Source organism: Artemia sp. Qi Xiang Cuo, chromosome 14, assembly GCF_049724085.1.
Source record: "Artemia sp. Qi Xiang Cuo chromosome 14, ASM4972408v1, whole genome shotgun sequence".
Lineage (NCBI taxonomy): Eukaryota > Metazoa > Arthropoda > Branchiopoda > Anostraca > Artemiidae > Artemia > Artemia sp. Qi Xiang Cuo.
The window spans coordinates 21,147,012-21,166,992 of NC_142807.1; the positions used below are offsets into that span (position 1 = coordinate 21,147,012).

Here is a 19,981-nt window from a genome sequence, read left to right on the forward strand (position 1 = left end):
GGTATTGCCCCAACCACTTTCTAATTTGGAGATCTTATGCCAGTTCCTAGCAAATAAAAAACTGTCATGCAATGCTCCTCTTTCCGTCCAATTACGATTGCTACTACCTTTTGCAAGTTATTTGAACTTTTATTCGTAGATGAGTTTGAAAAACTGTGTTGCAGTCCAGCAAGACAATTCTGTTTCCAAAGCGGTATTGGTTGTGCTGAAGCTCTTCATGTCGTTGCATATGCACTCCTGGATGCACACAAATCAGGAGAAGGCCTAGCAATCGGTGGCTTAGACCTACATAGAGCGTTTGATTCATTGATTCATGCGCTTATGTTGCTAAACTCAGCTAAAAGAGAAGTGAACTCAAATATCATTCGGGCTTTCCGTGATCTTTACTCTCGCCTTCACGTGCGACTCAAGCTCCCTCCCGATAAAGGCCTTCCACCAGCCCCATGGTCAGCTTTGATACCAGTCCATGAAGGGGTCTGCCACGGGGCAATTTTATCCACAATTTCTTCAACAATTACATTGTTGAGCTTCAAGACATCTATCCTTTATCATGCAGTCCCAGGTCCATTGGCATCTCCCTAATATGCTTTACTGATGACGAGCTGACCTTCAGCCGGACGCTTAACCACCTTTTAGAAATATTCTCATGTCTGCAGTCCAATTACGAGAAAATCAGTCTGAGATTTAACTCCCAAAAGTCGGAAGTCCTGCTTTACAATTCGAAGAATGACCCTCCTACTAATATCACACTAGGTGATTGCTCAGTAAAACCAGTTGATAAAATAGTATATCTGGGGCTGCCAATAGGTACCTCATTACAGCATACCCGCTCCCTCCTGATCTCACATTTTGAACGGCGAATTTCTAGCTCCTATGCTTTGATCGTTGAATCCACTCTGAGATTTAACCGTTCACTACTGGCAAGTATTTACAACGATAACGCTCTGCCACATATATTATATGTGACCCCTTTCTGGAAACTCTTGGCAAACCGTGAAAAGTCTAAAATCTGCTCTTTATTTTTCCGTTTTGCCAAGTACCTACTAAAATTGCCATAATGGACAAAAAATAGTTTTCTGATTCCGCGCCATAACCTAGCGGACCCAAATCTAGCTGTTGAGACACTTATTAGCCAGAAAAAAATAAAACCAGCAATTCTAAAGCACGAGTGGGCAAGTTTGCTTGTTTAATTTTCCCTCTTGTTTCCCTTTTTTTTATTTTATTTTTCTGTCTCCTTTCAGAGGTTGTTGTCCTTGTTGCTATTTTCGAAGAAGTTGTTGTTTCTGTTGTAATTTTAGAGTATGTTATCTTTCTGTTTCCTCTTTTCGTACTACTTTGTATACTATTTAAGAAGTTGTTACTTTTGTTGTTATTTTTTAGTATCTTTTCTTTTTTTCCTCTTTTCGCACTATTTTGTATACTCTGTCATTGTACATTTACTATATACGACAGGTTTTCAATATATTATTATTATTATTATTAATTCCTCGTGTTTCCTGGTTAACTATGTCTGTCTTCACTGAGAAAACCAACAAAAGAGAAGCTAGCTTCAGTAGAAAGTTCTGAAGTTATGAAAGCGAGGTTAAATGGACAAGGATCCTTCAGAACCATTGATGGGGCATAGAACGTCAAATCAACGTGTCAGAAGTTTCAGTCGACATATCACCGGGTCTTTTAGCAAGTCTGTCGACCAAACCTTGTGGCAGCTGGAATCCAATTTTGAGTCCTGTGTTGCCAAGCAGACCATCAATCCACTACGCTACCTCACGGTTAAAGGACAAAAGTATTAAATAAAACAAACAACACGAGAACTAGACTAAATCATATTGGAATGATCCATTAAGAATGATCCATTATGGTCAAATATGGCTCTGAAGCATGGACGCTCCGAAAAGCGGATGAAGATTTGCTAGATGTTTTCCAGAGAAATTGCTTAAGGATTGTTCTGGGTACCCGGCTGACTGACCGTATTTCAAACAATAGGCTATACGAAAAATGTGGTTCAATACCGCTTTCTAGGTCTATAATGAAAGAAAGGTTGAGGTGGTTAGGGCATGTTGTGCGGATGAAGGATGACAGATTGCCGAAGATTGTTCTTTTCGGCCAACCATCTAGGGCTAAACGGAAAGCAGGTCGTCCTCGTCTGGGGTGGGAGGACGTCATAAAGAAAGATTTACAGGAAATGGGAACTTCGTGGGCGGGTGTAAAAAGGGAGGCTTTGAATAGATTGGGGTGGAGGAGGAGCGTGCGTAGCTGTGTTGGCCTCAGGCGGCTTGGTGCTGCGATGAGTTGTTAGTAGTAGTATAAAGAAATACGGCTTCGTATCTCACGGTATAACAATAAAAGGCTTATCTATTCTTCGAAAAAAATTTTCAACATTAAAAACTCCTCACATATTGGTTGTTCTACTTTTTACATCTTCACCAAACGTCACTTCTTCATCCTCATTTACTGCAACAATAGTCTGAACCCTCAAAACTTCCAACAAACAGTAGCCTAACCTTGGATACTCGCATCATCCCAATCAGCTAGGTTTAGAACAGTTTTACTTTCGTATTTAATTTCACAGTCTTCCAAAAACTCTGTTGCCCTCATCAGAACTAAATCCATAACAAAATCCACACAAATAGGGGGGGGGGGGTAAAACCTGTTTAACTCCTGATTTCACACTAAACAAGCAGCTAAAACCCAATTCAGACCTTAACCAAAAAATAGCATTCTCGCACATATCGTAACTCACTTTAACGTTATTAATTGCCATAAATACAAAGACTAAAAGCTTTCCTCTCAGCCGTTCATATTCGATATAATCAGGAGTAAAAGGGGTTTGAACAATCAGTGTGGAACTTGGGTCGATGCATCCTCTCCCTTTGCTAAGACCACAACTCTTGTTAAAACCTTCCCTACTGTGTCTCTTACTTACATAAACATCCTCATACTATGCAATCTACCTCCTACCGAAATCAAACCAATGCCTCTATGATTACTACATTCAGTCTTTTCACTAGTCTTATAAAGAGGCTAAATCTAAGTTTGGCTTAAAGTTACTAGGTATACGGTAATTCTATTAAACATCATATTTATTGTTTCCAGTAACTCAGTTCTAACTTCGTAACTGCCACATTTCAAAAACTCATTTACAATACAGCCAGTGCCTGCTTTCTTATTTTTTTATTCCTGTAACACAAGTACCCGTGCAACTCAACCCGTTCAAATGAGCCACGTGCAACTCAACCCGTTCAACTGAGCCACGTGCAACTCAACCCGTTCAACTGAGCCCTCATGCTAGTCAACAACCGTTTAACAGAACTTCTGCTTAATTCAAAACCCATGCATTTCAAGCCCTGATTAACTCAACCTTCGGTTAACACAAATTCCATTTAACTCAACACCCCTGCAACTCAAACCTCATTCAGCTCAACCCCGTGTAATTCCACGCTCATTCAGCTCAAATCCAATTTAATTAAACCCTTATTTAACTCAATACTAATTAACTCAACTCTCATGTAGATAAACCCCCTTTTAGCGACACCCTCATTTAACTCAAACTCCATTCAACTCAACCCCCGTGCAATTCGTCCCTTAAGTTAGGTAGAGTTGCCTAAATGGGGGTTGAGTTAAATTGGATTGAGTTAAATGGGTATTGAGTTGCATGGGGGTCGAGTTGAATGAGAGTTAAATTGCATGGAGTTGAGTTCAATGAGGGTTTAATTGCATGGGGGTTGAGTTTCACGGGTTTGAGTTGAATGGGGACTGAGTTAAACGAGGGTTGAGCTGCAGGGGGTTTGAGTTGTACAAAAGTTCAGTTACACACACGCCTTTAATACCTTCTTGAACTCCTTCTTACTAAATAATGCTCTTTTCACTTGTTATGAGAAATTTTCACACTATTTCACACTAGTTCAAACCCCCCTCCTTAGAATTTGAAAGACACCTTTTTGGGAAGTATTTTTTTTATTAAAAATGAACTTTTTGGCGTTTTCATTGAAAAAAACAATAAAAGAGAAATTTAAACCCCACCCCCTAGATTTTCCAAAATAAATACTGAGCCCTTTAAATTTTCGTGAATTAGTCGATCTGGAACAAGAAGTTTCCAATTGAATGATCCATCTGGTGTTGGAAGTTTTTATTGTTTTAAAAATAGAGTGGTGAGAAAGAGTCAAACTTTAGCGTAAAGAGCGAGGCATTGAGTAGGGGACAGCCCCTTTCATATACGGAATAATTTCTGTTCGTTTTCAGTTTTAATGTCGCTCCTTACTTTCAGTTAAAATAAAACATGTTTTTTATTTAATTTCTGAACATTTTTAAATTAATGCAGGTTTCGATTCTGGCTCACCATACATGAATAATTACAACGAAATTTGCACATTAATTTAAGTTTTTTTGGTTAAATGGCTTTCTCCAAAGTTGTTTAATTTTATTTACAAACGTTTTTATTAGTAATAAATATACGTAATTTATGAATTAACTTACGTAACGAACTTTATATTCGTATATTTTTATTACGTATATTAGGGAGTTCGCCCCCTATTCAATACCTCGCTCTTTACGCTAAAGTTCAAATTTTGTTCAAATTCTTTAAGAATGAACCCTTAATCACAACGCCCGTTAATTAGAATAAATAGCTATTATGAAAGCACTAAAAAAAAAAATTTAGCGTAAAGAGCGAGGACTAGGGGGGTGAACCCAATCACATACGTAGTAATTTCTGTTCGTTTTAAGTTTTGATGTTATTCGTTACTTTCAGTTGAAAAACTTGTTTTTTTTAAATTTAATTTCTGATTGTTTTTTTTTTAAATAATGCTGGGAAATCCAGTACCCCTTCATAGCAATGGCCCATGAAAACTTCCTCCATGGAAAGATCCTCCCACGCAACCTCCGACCCACCCTCCCCCCCACTACCAGAAAAAATCCCCCCTGAAAACGTCTGTATACAAGACAATAAGCAATACTATATGTAAACAATGGGCAAAGTTCATGGCTTGCAGCCCTTCCCCTGTCGACTATGCAGGATTAATCATCCTCAAAGACATAGTTATTATATTTTTCGACGATGCTGAACAAAATGGATATCTCAAAATTCTGATCGGGTAACTTTGGAAAAAAATGAGCGCGGGAGGGGGCCTAGTTGTCTTCATTTTCGGTCACTTAAAAATGGCACTAGAACTTTTAATTTCCATTTGAATGATCCCTCCCGCGATATTCTAGCACCACTGGGTCAATACAATCACCCCTGGAAAAAACAAACAAACAAATAAACATGCATCTGTGATCTTTCTTCTGGCAAAAAATACAAAATTCCACATTTTTGCAGATAGGAGCTTGAAACCTCTACTTAACTGTAACTAACTGTAACCTATAACCTCTAAACTAACCTCTAACTGTAAGGTTCTCTGAGATACTGAATCTAATGGTGTGATTTTCATTAAGGTTCTATGACTTTTAGGGGGTCTTTCCCCCTTTTTTGGAAAATAAGGCAAATTTTTTCAGCCGCGTAACTTATGATGGGTAAGACTAAACTTGACGAAACTTATATATTTGAAATCAGCATACAAATCTGATTCTTTTGATGCATCTATTGGTATCAAAATTCCGACTTTTAGAGTTTCGGAACTATTCAGCCGGGTCGCTCCTTAATTACAGTTCGTTACGACGAACTGTTTGATTTATTGTGCTTTTATAGCACGAAGTACAGTTAGAGCTTAACGTATACAATTTAAGTACTTCAGCACAATTTAATGTTCAATTAAGTAAAATGGAAGTATTATTTTTATACAATTAAGCAGTAAATTTTCTTTACGATTTATTGTGCTTTTGTAATCCATTGTGAATGACAAATAAATAATATATAGTTATATATTACCACTAATTTATGTTTTGTTGAAGTTGAATTAAAATATATGTAGTATATTCAGCCCCAATTAATAAATGAGTTGACGAAGTGGATGTTTGGCAACCCATGTCCCAGACCAGGGGTGGCCAACCCGCGGCCCGCCGTAAACATTTTTGCGGCCCGCTAGATTCATCCCACTTTTATATTCTGCGCCCTCATGACGCGCGCACATCTTGGAACATCACGGATTCGATGTTTCACTCTAAACAATGTTGTTTATCGATGTATATAGCCCAAGTATTACATCATTATGATGTATAGCCCAAGTATTATCATTGTATCATGTTACGCAAGTAGTTATAAAAACAGTGGATTATATTCGATCACATGCCCATGCGCATCAACAATTTAAGGATTTTCTGAAAGAGTTAGATTCTGAATATGGTGACGTTGTGTACTTCAGTCGAGTCAGATAGTTAAGTCGTGGATGTTTCAAGATGTTTAAGATTTTTCCAGCGATTTTATCAGTTAAGAGAAGAAATTGATTTGCTTATGAATCACAAACCACAAAAAAAGGTCTGTGCCTGAATTAAGAAATGATGAGTGGTTATCGGATTTATGCTTTTTAGTGGATATTGTCAACAAACTCAATGAATTAAATATATCCTCGCAAGCAAAAGATAACCTCACAGTCGACACATTTCATCACATCAGAGCATTTCAAAAGAAATTGTTGTTATTTGAAACACTATGGAAAATCAATAATGCTCACCACTTTCCATTGTTGAAAGAATTTAAGAAATCAAAATGTAACAATTATATCAAATATGCGAAAGAAATAAGAAAACTTACAGATGTTTCTGAAAGCTTATTCAATAATTTAGAGTTGGAATACACAAATTTCTTTTTTAAATATATTCATCTCCTTTTCAGGTTGAAATTGAGTCTGTCCCAGAATATCTCCAAATGGATCTGATTGACATACAGTGCAATAATGAATTAAAACGCATGTTTGAAAATTCAAAATTAAAAATATATACATTTTTTAACATTTACGTCACAAAGAAAAATTATCCAATTTAAGAAATTTGGCACAAAAAGTTGATAGTGCTTTTGGTTCAACTTACACATGCGAATCGTTTTTTTTTTTCGAAAATGATATTGACCAAACACTAAACACGCTCAAACATAACGGACGCAACCTGCAACATTAATTACGATGTGCAAATACCCAAATTGAGATCAATCTATAATAGGTCTAAATCTATTATGGATATTTATAATTTTATATGCAGCCCGGGGAGTTATGATGCATTTCCAAAGTGGCCCGCAAGATATACATTTTATTTTTATAATATAGTGGGAATGAAAAATAAATAATACATGGTTATGTCATGTATTATTTTTTTTCCATTCATTTTTTGTTATATTTAATTAAAAAAAAACTTTTTCCGCAAAATAAGTTTTTAAAAGAAAAAGTAAAGAACTCCATTAAACAAAAAATGAGCAAAAATAAAATCAAATAATCTACCAAGCGTGAAACTACCACAAATCAGAATTGATAAATAAATGAAACCCAAAACGAACAGAAATTACAATAAATAACCGAGTCATACTCAAAACGAGCAGAAATTAACATGAGTAGGGCTCAAAACTCCCTATGCCCTCCCAAGGCCAGAACATAATTTGCACTTTACTGAAAAAACATAATGTTCTTACTTTATAACTTTAATAAATCAAATAATATTAACATTTTGATTACTAAATATCGGTATATGTATATTAAACTGACAATACAATCATTTGTATTTTTTTCACTACGTTAAAGAACGTGGATATCTCAAAATTTGGTTTGAAAGTATTTGAGGAGATGGCGGGCGTAATAGCGGGGTTAGTTGCCCTTCAATCCCTCTCAACAATTAAAAGAAGCACTAGCCCTTTCAATTTCCAACCAAGTGAGCCCTTTTCGAAGTTTCTACGACAACGGTTTCAATAAAAACCTTATATGCCCCCCAGGGCATAACTTACAACCCTTGCCCTGAGGGCTGGGGGGGGGGGGGCTGTCATCCTCAAAGACCTAATTTCCATAACTTCCAACTACGTTGAAGAAAATCGCTTTCTCAAAATTTTGATTGGATGTGTTTGGGGAAATGGTGGGCGTGAGAGGGGGTTAGTTGCCCTCCAATCACTTTCGACTATTAAAAAGGGCACTAGCCGTTTCAATTTCCAATCGAATGAGCCCTTTTTGAAGTTTCTAGGACAACGCTTTCTATAAAAAAAACTTATATGCCCAAAGGGCACAACTTACAACCCTTGCCCTAAGGGCTGGGGGGGGGGGATGGTCATCCTCAAAAAAAAATTTCCTGACTTTTTAACTACGTCGAACAAAATGGATATCTCAAAAATTTCATTGGATGTGTTTGGGGAAATGATGTGTGTGAGAGGGGTGTTAGTTATCCTCCAATCACTTTCGAATATTTAAAAGAGCACAAGCCCTTCTAATTTCCAATTGAATGAGCCCTTTTTGAAGTTTCTACAACATCACTATCTATAAAAACCTTATATGCCCCCAGGGCATAACTTGCAATCCTTGCCCCGAGAGGTCTGAGGGGGTTATCATCCTCAAAGACCTAATTTCTAAGACTTTTAACTACGTTGAACAAAACAGCTATCTAATAATTTTATCGGATGTGTTTGGGGAAAACGTGTGCGTGAGAGGGGGGTTAGTTGCCCTCAAATCACTTTCGACTATTAAAAAGGGCACTAGCTCTTTCAATTTCCAATCAAATGAGCCCTTTTTGAAGTTTCTAAGACAAAGCTTTCAATAAAAACCTTGTATGCCCCCAAGGCATAATTTACAACCCTCACCCTGAGGACTGTGGGGGGAGTGTCATCCTCAAAGACCTAATTTCCGGACCTGTTAATTACTTTTAACGAAATGGCTATCTCAAAATTTTAATTTGATAAATGATAGACGTACAAGGGGGGCTATGTACCTGACGAACGCTTTCTACTATTACATAGAGTACTAGCTGTTTCGATATCAAAAAAATTGAGCCCCTTTTGAAGCCTCTACGACAACACTTTCTATAAAAACCTTATTTGCCCCCAGGCCATAACTTACAACCCTTGCCCTGAGGGCTGTTGGGGGTGCGCGGGCATGGTTGTCATCCTCAAAGACCTAATTTCCAGAACTTTCAACAACGTTGAACAAAATGACTATCTCAAAATTTTGATTGGATGTATTTGGGGAAACGGTGGGCGTGACAGGTTACTTGCCCTCCAATCACTTTCGACTATTAAAAAGGGCACTAGCCCTTTGAATTTCCAATCGAGTGAGCCTTTTTTGAAGTTTCTACGACAACACCTTCTATAATAACCTTGTATGTCCCCTGGGCATAACTTACAACCCTTGCCCTGAGGGCAGTGGGGAAGTGTCCTCCTCAAAAACATAATTTCTATATAGAAATCAACTACGCTGAACAAAATGGCTATCTCAAAATTTTGATTGGATGTGTTTGGGGAAATGGTGGGCATGGAAGGGGTGTTAGTTGCCTTCCAATCACTTTCTACTATTAAAAAGGGCACTAGCAAGTGCAATTTCCAATCGAATGAGCCCTTTTCGAAGTTTCTACGACAAATCCGTCGATATGAAGTGCCCTGGTCTAAAAAAAAAATAATAATAATAATACAGTATGCCAACATCGTTCTTTACTTAGGCAGCGCGATTGCGCTGCCTATGATTGCAAGTAAAGTACATGCAATTCTACCCAAAATTAACAAATTAGTTTACAATGTGGCAATCCAAAGTGAATGTTTGCCCACCCTTGTCATAAACCATATCATGGGTAGCGCAATAGCGTTCCCTAAGTAAAGAGCATTATAATCAACAGAAATTAACAGAGATTAATATGAGTAGGATTGACAACCCCCATCCCTTTTCAAGACCTGAACACAATTAGCACTTTACTGAAAAAAAACGAAAGAAAAAAAAATGAAAGTGGATTATCAATTTAATATTCATATACTGATATTTATTCTTTAAAGCCATAATAATTTTTTATTTATTAAAGTAAACAAACTGAACAAATATAAAATGTATTTTGTTTTCAGTAAAGTACAAATTATGTTCTAGTCTTGAGAAGGCATGGGGGTTGTCAGCCCTACTCATGTTAAATTTTGCTCGTTTTTTAGTTTGACTGGGTTGCTTATTGTAATTCCTGTTGGTTTTGTGTTTCATTTATTTATTGACGGTGATTTGTGGTAGTTTTACGCTTAGAGAATTATTTGACTTTGTTTCTGCTCATTTTCGGTTTAATAGAAAACTTTAATTTTCTTTGAAAAACTTGTTTTGTGGAAAAAGTTTTTTATTGATTATTGTTATAAGGTGATGTACTTCTGAACATTATGAAGTGAAATTATAAGGTGATGCACCGGCCGGATACTGTTCCATTGGTACTATCATATTGGCATTTTAAATCACTTATAATGTCAGTTTTTGGCTGTTTTTTGGGCGCACAGTTGCCCGTAGGTAGTTCACTGAGAACATCAATGTTGGCAACATCGCTTATATAGAAATTGTGAATTCAAATTTTGTAATATATTTGGCAATGCACCGTTATCGGTTTCCATAAACATTGTTTTGACATTAAATAAAGACAGTTTGATTTATAATAAATTGAAATCCCAGAAAGGCTATAATCGTAGACTACTTACATTTAACATTTTCGAAAATTTGTAATATTTCTATAAACATTATTGCTATCCAATTTTTAGTTACTCAAATTTAGATGTCTTCATTGAACATCATACAGGCCATAAACAACGCCAATAAAGTATTGCCGGTGAAATGGTAGTTGGCCTATAACACGTACATTACATTATATGCTGATATATCGTAGCTCACATGATAGCTCCTCACCCGGACTCACTTATCGCCATGCTCCCTATTACCAAAATAACAAGCTTTTCTCAGTATATTTTACGAAAACCTAGGTTTTCAGTAATTTTTATAATGCCAGTAGGTGAACTCACTGAAGACATCTACTTTGAAGCAAAATTAGATGGCAATATCATTCGCACACGCAGTTTAGACTGGTATATTTTCTTAAATTTAGTTTACTACAAGTTAAACTATCTTTTTTCAAAATCAAAACCAAGTTTAAAGGTGATGGTAACTCGCATATTATCTTACCTAAGCCTTAGTTTTCAACTTGTCATCAGCAAATTTATTAGTCTACCTGCAAAGCTGTAAAACTGTAGTCTAGGGGGAGGGGAGGCAAATATGTTGTTTTTTTTTAATTTTTTTTTTATCAAACAAAGGCCTTTTTCAATGAAAACATCCTCAAAAGGATATTTTTCAAAATCTGGGGGGGGGGAGTGCCTGGATCAGGTAACTTATTTCAGATAAAAAAAACATGAATGAATTTTGGGTCACTGAGCAACAAATTCACAGGGGAGTCACTCCTATATGCTGAGTGAGTACATTAAGCAGGGTCAGGAGGACTTGCCGGCCAAACCCCAGTTTGCTCCCCCAGCTGAAATTTACAGTTTTCAAAAATCTTGTTGAAATTAAGACAGGCTTACATAACTCAAGCATTCACAGAAACAGATCAGTTTTTTTAGTGTACCTTTGCCTTTACAGTACTTTGTGGCTCATTCTCCATTTTCACTGTCATTTTCACTTGATTCGGGAAAAGCGGCCCCAACTTACCCCCCCCCACCCCGGGGATTGAGGTGAAATTACGACACGGAAAGTAAGGTAAACCAACATGTATAAAGGAACTTAGGCAATGAGGATAGAGAAGAGGAAATCATCAAAACAGCGAAAGATACGTGATTGTGGTGAAAACTGTACAATATAAAGAGCAAAATTCCCAACAATTCAAGGAGTGGAAGTGAGGGGATACGGCTTAGATCACACATTTGTGGATCAGTTAAGCTCAATAATGGGTAACTTAATAAAAGTAAATCAAAAGAATTGGCACAATTAACATAAGAGATGAATTTAGGAGATCATCAGACGCGACGTAACATGTATCGAACTGGTTTTAGCTTACTCGGCATTCCCCTTTTTCGTTTTTTCCGTTTTTTTTTTTGCTTTTTTCCGTTTTTCCCTTTTTTCCAGTTTTTCCTTTTTCTTTTTTTCCGTAAAAACTGACATTACCATACCATTTAGCGGGATGAAACAATTCAACAACTCATTAATTCAAATTACTTTTTATTAATGGAACAACAACTTTAGGACTGTAAACCTACACCCAAAAGATGGTGGAAAGATCGTGACATTCCAGCAATGGTAGCAAAATCGTGGTGAGGTTTATTCTATCAATGAATTCAAAAATTTCCCAAAAGCAGTAGAAATAGCTGATACCAAATGGATTTACTTAAATTTGAACGAAACTGTAATTTTTTTTTTTTTTACAAATAGCAGTTCAAATAGGGATAAATCCTTTTATTAGACAGTGAAAAACGATGATAAAAATTCTGGATATTTCCATCACATACACAGCGACCGTCATCAGGAGATATTTATCTGTTGATGACGGTCGCTGATCAAAATATCCAGAATTTTTATCATCGTTTTTCACTGTCTAATAAAGTATTTATCTCTATATGGAATGTTATTTGTACGTCACGGAAAGGCAGTGTGGTCTCCAAAAATATCTATGTCAATTTTTTTAATCACGCTTCCCCCAATATGCACTTTTAGATTTGTACTCACAGTTTTTCAACGACATTCTTTAGTCAAAATCAAAATAAGACTAACTGCACTAGGCCCTAAGGACGAGGGTAGAATTTAACACTTAAATTATTGTCTACTAATTAAGCAAACACTTTAGAGATACAAAACTACAGTTAAATATGATAAAAAGGTTCAGATCAAAGCTTTCATGCAAGGATGACCGTTAAATTGCTGAAACTAATACTATTTAAAAATACAAAAAATTGACAGAGGTAGTCGAAACAGCCGAAAACCAATTTCATGCTAACAAAATTATGAATTCAGTTTTAAAGTTTCTGTAAAATTAAATTAAATTCAGTTTTAAATTAAATTTCTGCAAGTAAAATTAAACACTTTAGAGATAAACACTTTATCTCTAAAATAGTAAAAGCAAACACTTTAGAGATACAGAACTACAATTAAATATGGTAAAAAGGTTCAGATCAAAGCTTTCATGCAAGGATGACCATTAAACTGCTGAAACTAATACTATTTAAAAATACAAAAAATTGACAGAGGTAGTCAAAACAGCCAAAAACCAATTTCATGCTAACAAAATTATGAATTCAGTTTTAAAGTTTCTTTAAAATTAAATTAAATTCAGTTTTAAATTAAATTAAATTTCTGTAAGTAAAATTAAATTCAGTTTTAAAGTTTCTGATTTGCCTAGCAATGAGCTATGCAAATAAAATGAGAATTTAAACAAGTTAAACTTTAATTAAAGCAGTGAATGACATAAACTATTAAAGCCCAAATATTTTTGCTTCACATTCAAAAACTCTTATAAACAGAAGAAAAAGTAAAACTACATTGGACCATAAGTATGTAAATGAAAATAATATAAAAAAATAAAAGTTCCTTACATATATAGAAAGAGACAGTTGTATTAACCTAGGTTATGCATAAGACTATCAACAAAATGTTATTCCCGTTTCTTAGAATCTCACATCAGATCAGTCCTACTATGTGCATATATCTTCCGGTCATAGAGAACTACCAGTGCAGCCTTATTATTTTATATATACATTTTTTATTTTATTTTTTACAAGGTGAAATGACTAACCAGTTGATCCTTCCTGGTCGACTCCTAGCCAAAATCCGGAGACTATGACAGCACAACATATAAAGGCTCCAGTAGATGTCTTAGTTTCTGGAAAATGAAAATATAACAAAATAAGTTACAGATGCATTGCTCCTAAATAAACGGTACGTATTATAATATAAAACAATTAAAATATGCCAAAATTTTGAATAAACAATTTCGTGTAATAAACATAACAATCAATATAGTAAACAACAAATAAAACGCATGGTAGCTTGGTTTAGTTACTTTTTATTTTCTCTCATCTTTTTTATGGCATTTATTTCTTCTCTCTCCTTTTCTTGTGCTCTGGCTTCTTTCATCCAGTTTCTAGTAATGTCTCCTTTTTCTCTCTTTTGACTTCATACTCTAACATAGTTGACGTTAAATTTTGAATGATTTTTCTTAATCAGCAAAAGCTTATTTTTTTGGAAACTTTCTTTATTCAAGGAACCTAATTAAATATGCACTCTTTATAGGTTACTAGATGCAATTGTATGCTCCCCTTAACACATTCTGACTAATTCCATTTTTCTTTCAAGTCATTTTTTTTACAAAATCTAAACCCTGTTATGATTTTCGAACAACAAAAGCACGATGAACAATAGGGAAATCTTTTTGCAAGACAGTGAAGATAATTTGAATGAATATTTCGGCCCTATGTCCAAGGGCCGTCCTCAGCAAGACAAAAATATATAAAAGAAAAAAAAATTACAACAACATGCGACCAATAAACCAAAAATTAAATTTTTTTCAAAGCAGTCCCAGTATCCTTACTTCAGCGAAGTTCAACCAGGACTGATAAAAAGTGAGGTAAAACAAGGCGATTCAATGAGATGAAAGAAAAATAATTAAAAACACGTTCTTATTGCTAGTCCAGCCTTTTTGGCAGCTAACCTCAAGGGTCTTTTTGTGACCGGTTCTGTGTTAATGTCTATTGTTTTTTTTTTAATATTTTATAAGATCATTTTTAATTAGTAGTAAATTTGTGCATAGAGCATTTAGTGTATATTCCCGCAAGTCCAATTTAAGGAAATACTTTTATTAATCTTAAGTCTGATTTCAATTGATTCTCGGACTACCTGTTTTATGCCTAGGTCATTGCTAATAAGGGCGGATTCATCAAAAAGTATATTGTGGCTATGATTTCCAAGTACATGGCTGCCTAAAGCAGAATCAAATGAAACAGTAGCAATATTAGAATTCAGAGCTTTTACAATATCATCTTTATGCTGTTGTATGCGTTTCTTTAAATTCTAGTGTGTTCTATCTACATAGTATTTGCCACAATCTCATTGTTTTTGATAGACCCCTCTTTAGCGAGTAACTAGGGATTTATATTTACCAGAATTTAGAAAATTTATGATTTTGAAATTATTTGTGAATAATACATACAGATTATTTTGTGTGCAAACTTTTTTAAGGTTTGTAGTGGTTTTTAGGATAAACGAAAGATAAACAATGTCTGTAGAATGGTCGAAAATATAAAACGGTAAATTGTAATTTAGTTTACTGGGTTGCCTTTTCGGTCTTCCGTATATGATACTATTAATAAATAAAATATTAAACTCATTTCCAAAAAGGTTGCCCTTGATAAAGTTTTTTTCTGTTGTTACGTAGAAACCAAAGCGAATGTTTAAGATCAGATTAGGAAGGGATATTACGACAGCTCTTAATTTTAACTCGTGGGGAGTAATTTGATTTAAAATGCAAATATCTATTATTTTGTGCTGGTTTTCTATAAATAGTAAAATTGAGTATATCGAAGCTACAAATAATTAACACATCTAGGAATCGGATTTTATTTGCGATTTCGATTTCTAAAGTAAACTCTAAATTTCTATCGTATGTATTAAGGTGATCTAAAAAGCCCTTAAGTTCTTTTTTCCCACAGGTCCAGAGTGAAATTACGTCATCCATGTAACGTCCCCAAAAGATATGTTTCAAGAAATACGAATCTAATGCCCAATTTTCAATATGTTCCACATAAATATTCGCTAGTGACCCGGAGAGGGGCGCGCCCATCCCTAAACCGTTAATTTGCTGATAAAGAATTACGGAATTGGAAATACATTGAGTACTTGTTACAGAGTTTAACCAGGGTTATTAAGACTTCGCCATCTATTCCTGCTGCTGAAGCTTCTATTAAATGATGAGTTTCTTTTATTTTATTTTCTAATAGTTGTTCAGATACTGCTACATAAATATTTGTACACATTGAAACAATGTCAAAGCTACTTATAATTGTATTTTCTGACAGTCCTTGGAAATAGGGTCGAAATATTCATTTAAATTATTCTTCACTGTCTTGCAAAAAGATTTCCCTATTGTTCTTCGTGCTTTTGTTGTTCGTTATGGAAAGGCAATGTGGTCTTCTTCGCTATTTTCGTTATGATTTTCCATGATTTTTTAGTCCTACACAAAGCAGTTTTTTTTAACGGGCGTCCACATTTGGTGCTTTCTGTAAAACTTGACTAAAAATTGTGAAATTTAACCAAATCATGGTGTACCAAAAAAGGGTAGTTTATGCCTCACCATGCCAAGGCGTGTATTGATTGGTTGAGATTTCCAGCCCAGATTTTCAGAAAAAGGTCAAATGTAGACGCCCTCTTACATATTTCAGTCCTTTAGTGCCATCTTTTTGCCGTCTTAGTACCATCTATTTTTGGAGTTAGCAGTCTTTATATTTCAGTTTTCGGCTAAAAGCAATTTAAATCTATCCAAAAAAATCAATACATAAATACAAATTTCCTAACTTCCTTATGTGAACTTTTATATATTTCATTCATATACATGGGCTATAATTCTAAAATACTATGTGCAATTTACGCAAATTTTTGAATTTACTGGAAAGAGAAAACATTGCACTTTTCCCATACTTAGGGTAGGATAAGACGCATAGGTTAACAATGAAACAATTAAACTTAAAGGATTCTTATAAGGTTTTTTAAAGAGTGAGTTCATTTTCGAGTTTTTTTTTTTTTTTTTTTTTTTTTTTTTTTTTTTTTTTTTTTTTTAAAGCTCAACCCTATAAAGTTTTTAGGATCTTTCATTATTGCGAAAGGATGAAAAAAATCAATAAGAATAGAATGACAAATAGTTCATGAGAAAAATTCTGGATCAGGCTATCATTAATGACAGAGTCAAACCAGCCAACTAGAACAGACCTAAATATTGCAACATACATATATATTGACGTCCAAATCGTAAAAAATTAAAACTTGATTAAACTATTTTTTTTTAATTGTTTTAGTTCAGTTGGGTAACACTCCACTGTCCGTTGCGCTAATAGATTTAAACTCCAAATGCTGACGTATCAATGATTTCCTTATATCCAGTCTCCTACTTGCTTTTGTTTTCGGTGTATCCAAGATCAGACTATTTGACAATTTACAATGATTTTTGATGCCTTTTAATTAAAAAATTTTTCATTAGGAATAAATTGAGATCAAATGAGCCATTCATGAGCTTTTATATTCAAAACTCCCATAAATTTGCTTCGAAATACCATTTTACAATTAAGATTAATCGAGATAATAGCTATCATTCCTGCATCAGCTGCAAATCCCAATTTTTTTTCACTAGCCAGTTTTTATTAAAATACATTTTCTAATTTTGGTTACTATGGGTCGTGGTTCGTTTTTAACCATGGTAATCATTCGTTATGTAAGATAAGGCTAGAGAAAAGAAAAACAAATTGCACGGGAGACACATCCCTGTTTGCTAAGCCTTATCACGTTGACGATAATAACTTACTAAGAATAATATATGTCATTAGGACGTTAAAGACGGTTGTTAATGATCTTCCAACATAATAAAACGACACCCCAACATACTTCAGACATAAGTTATTGAATGTTATCATAGATATGAAGACCAAAGACAGAGGTAGTACCTGAAAAAAAGAAGAAATGAGAAAAAGAAGAAAAAAGAAGAAAAAAGAAAAAAGAAGAAATGAGAACAGATGTGTAAAAGTAGAAATGGTCAAATTTGAAATGGAACGACAAGAGTTGGACAATTAATTTAGTAACTAAAAAAACTCACATCAATTCTAAGAAAAAGAGAAGAAAATGGGATTGCAGTACAAAATTTCTATAAATTTTATTTTTTTATCAAAATTATTAACCTATAAAAATATCATTGCAGTACCATATAGCAGTAGAAACTTTTATTGCAAATTTCTGTGCAGTTTTAGTCATTTAAGGGCAGGGGGGCTAGTACAATTCTTATTTTTTGTTTCTTTAGCACAGTTATCGGCGTTAAAATTAAGTTATAATGGCTTTACTGAGGACATCAAATTTTTTGGTTTCCATTTAGAGGTTCCCAACATGGTTTAAACAAATACTGAAGGTCTTTCTCGTACTACAGGTAGTTTTATAAATGTTCTGATATATCAAGCCATTTAATATTACCATATATTTCAGCAGCAAATCTATGTTCTCTAATCACACCTCGGAATACTGATTTCAGTGTGTTAGACTCTTTGAAAGCAAGGTTGCATAGTCTAGAATGCAACATCATGGTTTCAGCCACTTTTAAGAACTTAAAACTACGTTTAATAAAATGGCTGTCTCAAAATTTTGATTGGATATGTTTGGGGAAAAGATGGCGTGAGATGGGGCTTAGTTGCCCTCAAATCACTTTTGACTATTAAAAAGGGCACTAGCCCTTTGAATTTCCAATCGAATGAGCCTTTTTTGAAGTTTCTACAACATCGCCTTCTATAAAAACTTTATATCCCCCCAAGGTATAACTTAAAACCCTTGCCTTGAGGGTTGAGGGGGAGTGTCCTTCTCAAATACATATTTTCAATCTGAAAATCAACTACGCGGAACAAAATGGCTATCTCAAAATTTTGATTGGATGTGTTTGGGGGAATGATGGGCGTGAGAGGGGGGGGGGGGCTAGTTGCCCTCCAATCACTTTTGACTGTTAAAAAGGGCACTATCCCTTTGAATTTCCAATCGAATGAGTCTTTTTTGAAGTTTCTACGACAACGCCTTCTATAAAAACCTTATATGCCCCAGGGCATAACTTAAAACCTTTGTCCTGAGGGCTTTGGGGGAGTTTCCTCTACAAAAAAATATGTTCTATCTGGAAATCAACTACGCTGAACAAAAGGGACATCTTCAAATTTCGATGGTCGGTATTTGGAGAAATTATGGGCGTGGGGGGGGGGCTTGTTGCCCTCCAATCACTTTTGACTATTCAAAAGGGTACTATCCCTTTGAATTTCTAACCTTTTTGAAGTTTCTACGACAACACATTCTATAAAAACAATATATGCCCCCAGGGCATAACTTAAAACCCTTGCCCTGAGGGTTGTGGGGGACTGTCCTCCTCAAAAACACATTTTCTATCGGGAAATCAACTACGCCGAACAAAATGGCTATCTCAAAATTTTGATTGGATGTATTTGGGGGAATGACGGGGGGTAGGGGGGGGGGCTAGTTGCCCTCCAATCACTTTCGACTATTAAAAATGGCACTATCCCTTTGAATTTTCAACGAATGAACCTTTTTTGAAGTTTCTACGACAACGCCTTCTAAAAAAACCTTATATACCCCCAGGGCATAACTTAAAACCCTTGCGCTGAGGGTTTGGGAGAGTGTCCTGCTCAAAAACATATTTTGTATCTGCAAATCAACTACACTGAACAAAATGGCTATCTCAAAAGTTTGATTGGTTGTGTGTGGGGAAATGATGGGCGTAGGGGGGGGGGGGGGGTTCTAGTTGCCCTCCAATCACTTTCGACTATCAAAAAGGACGCTACAACTCTCGATTTCCAATCGAATGAGCCCCCTTTAAAGTTTATACGACGACCACTTCCATATGAAGTGCCTCTGGGAAAGAAAATAATAATAAATAAATAAATAATAAAACATTAGAGCCGTGTGGCCTTTACTATAGGCAACGCTACAGCGTTGCCTCTGACAGAGAATTAAACCCAGAAAGATAAAGCACAGAATTATCACAATGAGATGAAAATAATTTACATAGGGTCTTAGGATTATATTTACTCCTGTTGGCAACGATTCTTTAATAATCAACCTCAGTTTTCATCCTGTAGTCGGATATCAGTCGATAACGGAAATATCGTAAAATATTGATGCTATAAATATTTATTTATGCTATAAATAATTATGCCCTCGGGGCATATAAGGATTTTCTAGAAAGTGTTTTCGTAGAATCTTCAAAAAGGGCTTGTTCGATTGGAAATTGAAAGGGCTAGTGCCCTTTTTAATAGTCAAAAGTGATCGGAGGGCGGATAACCCCCTCCTAAACCTCGTATTTTACCGAAAAGCATCTGATAGAAATTTTGATAGGACCATTTGTTGTCGTA

At 35.2% G+C, this 19,981-nt stretch overlaps 1 protein-coding gene across 4 annotated transcripts in view; it reads right to left on the reverse strand.

Moving 5' to 3' along the window:
- LOC148944251 (GDP-fucose transporter 1-like) overlaps positions 1–19,981 on the reverse strand; it is a 157,815-nt gene that overhangs the window by 116,451 nt on the left and 21,383 nt on the right. For all 4 annotated transcript variants that reach the window (XM_089100375.1, XM_089100373.1, XM_089100374.1 and 1 more), the window contains exons 4-5: positions 17,395–17,533; positions 13,621–13,707 (exon numbers count right to left, since the gene is read on the reverse strand). In XM_089100375.1, the coding sequence (XP_088956501.1) occupies positions 13,621–13,707; positions 17,395–17,533 (226 nt within the window). The remainder of the gene's footprint in view (positions 1–13,620; positions 13,708–17,394; positions 17,534–19,981) is intronic.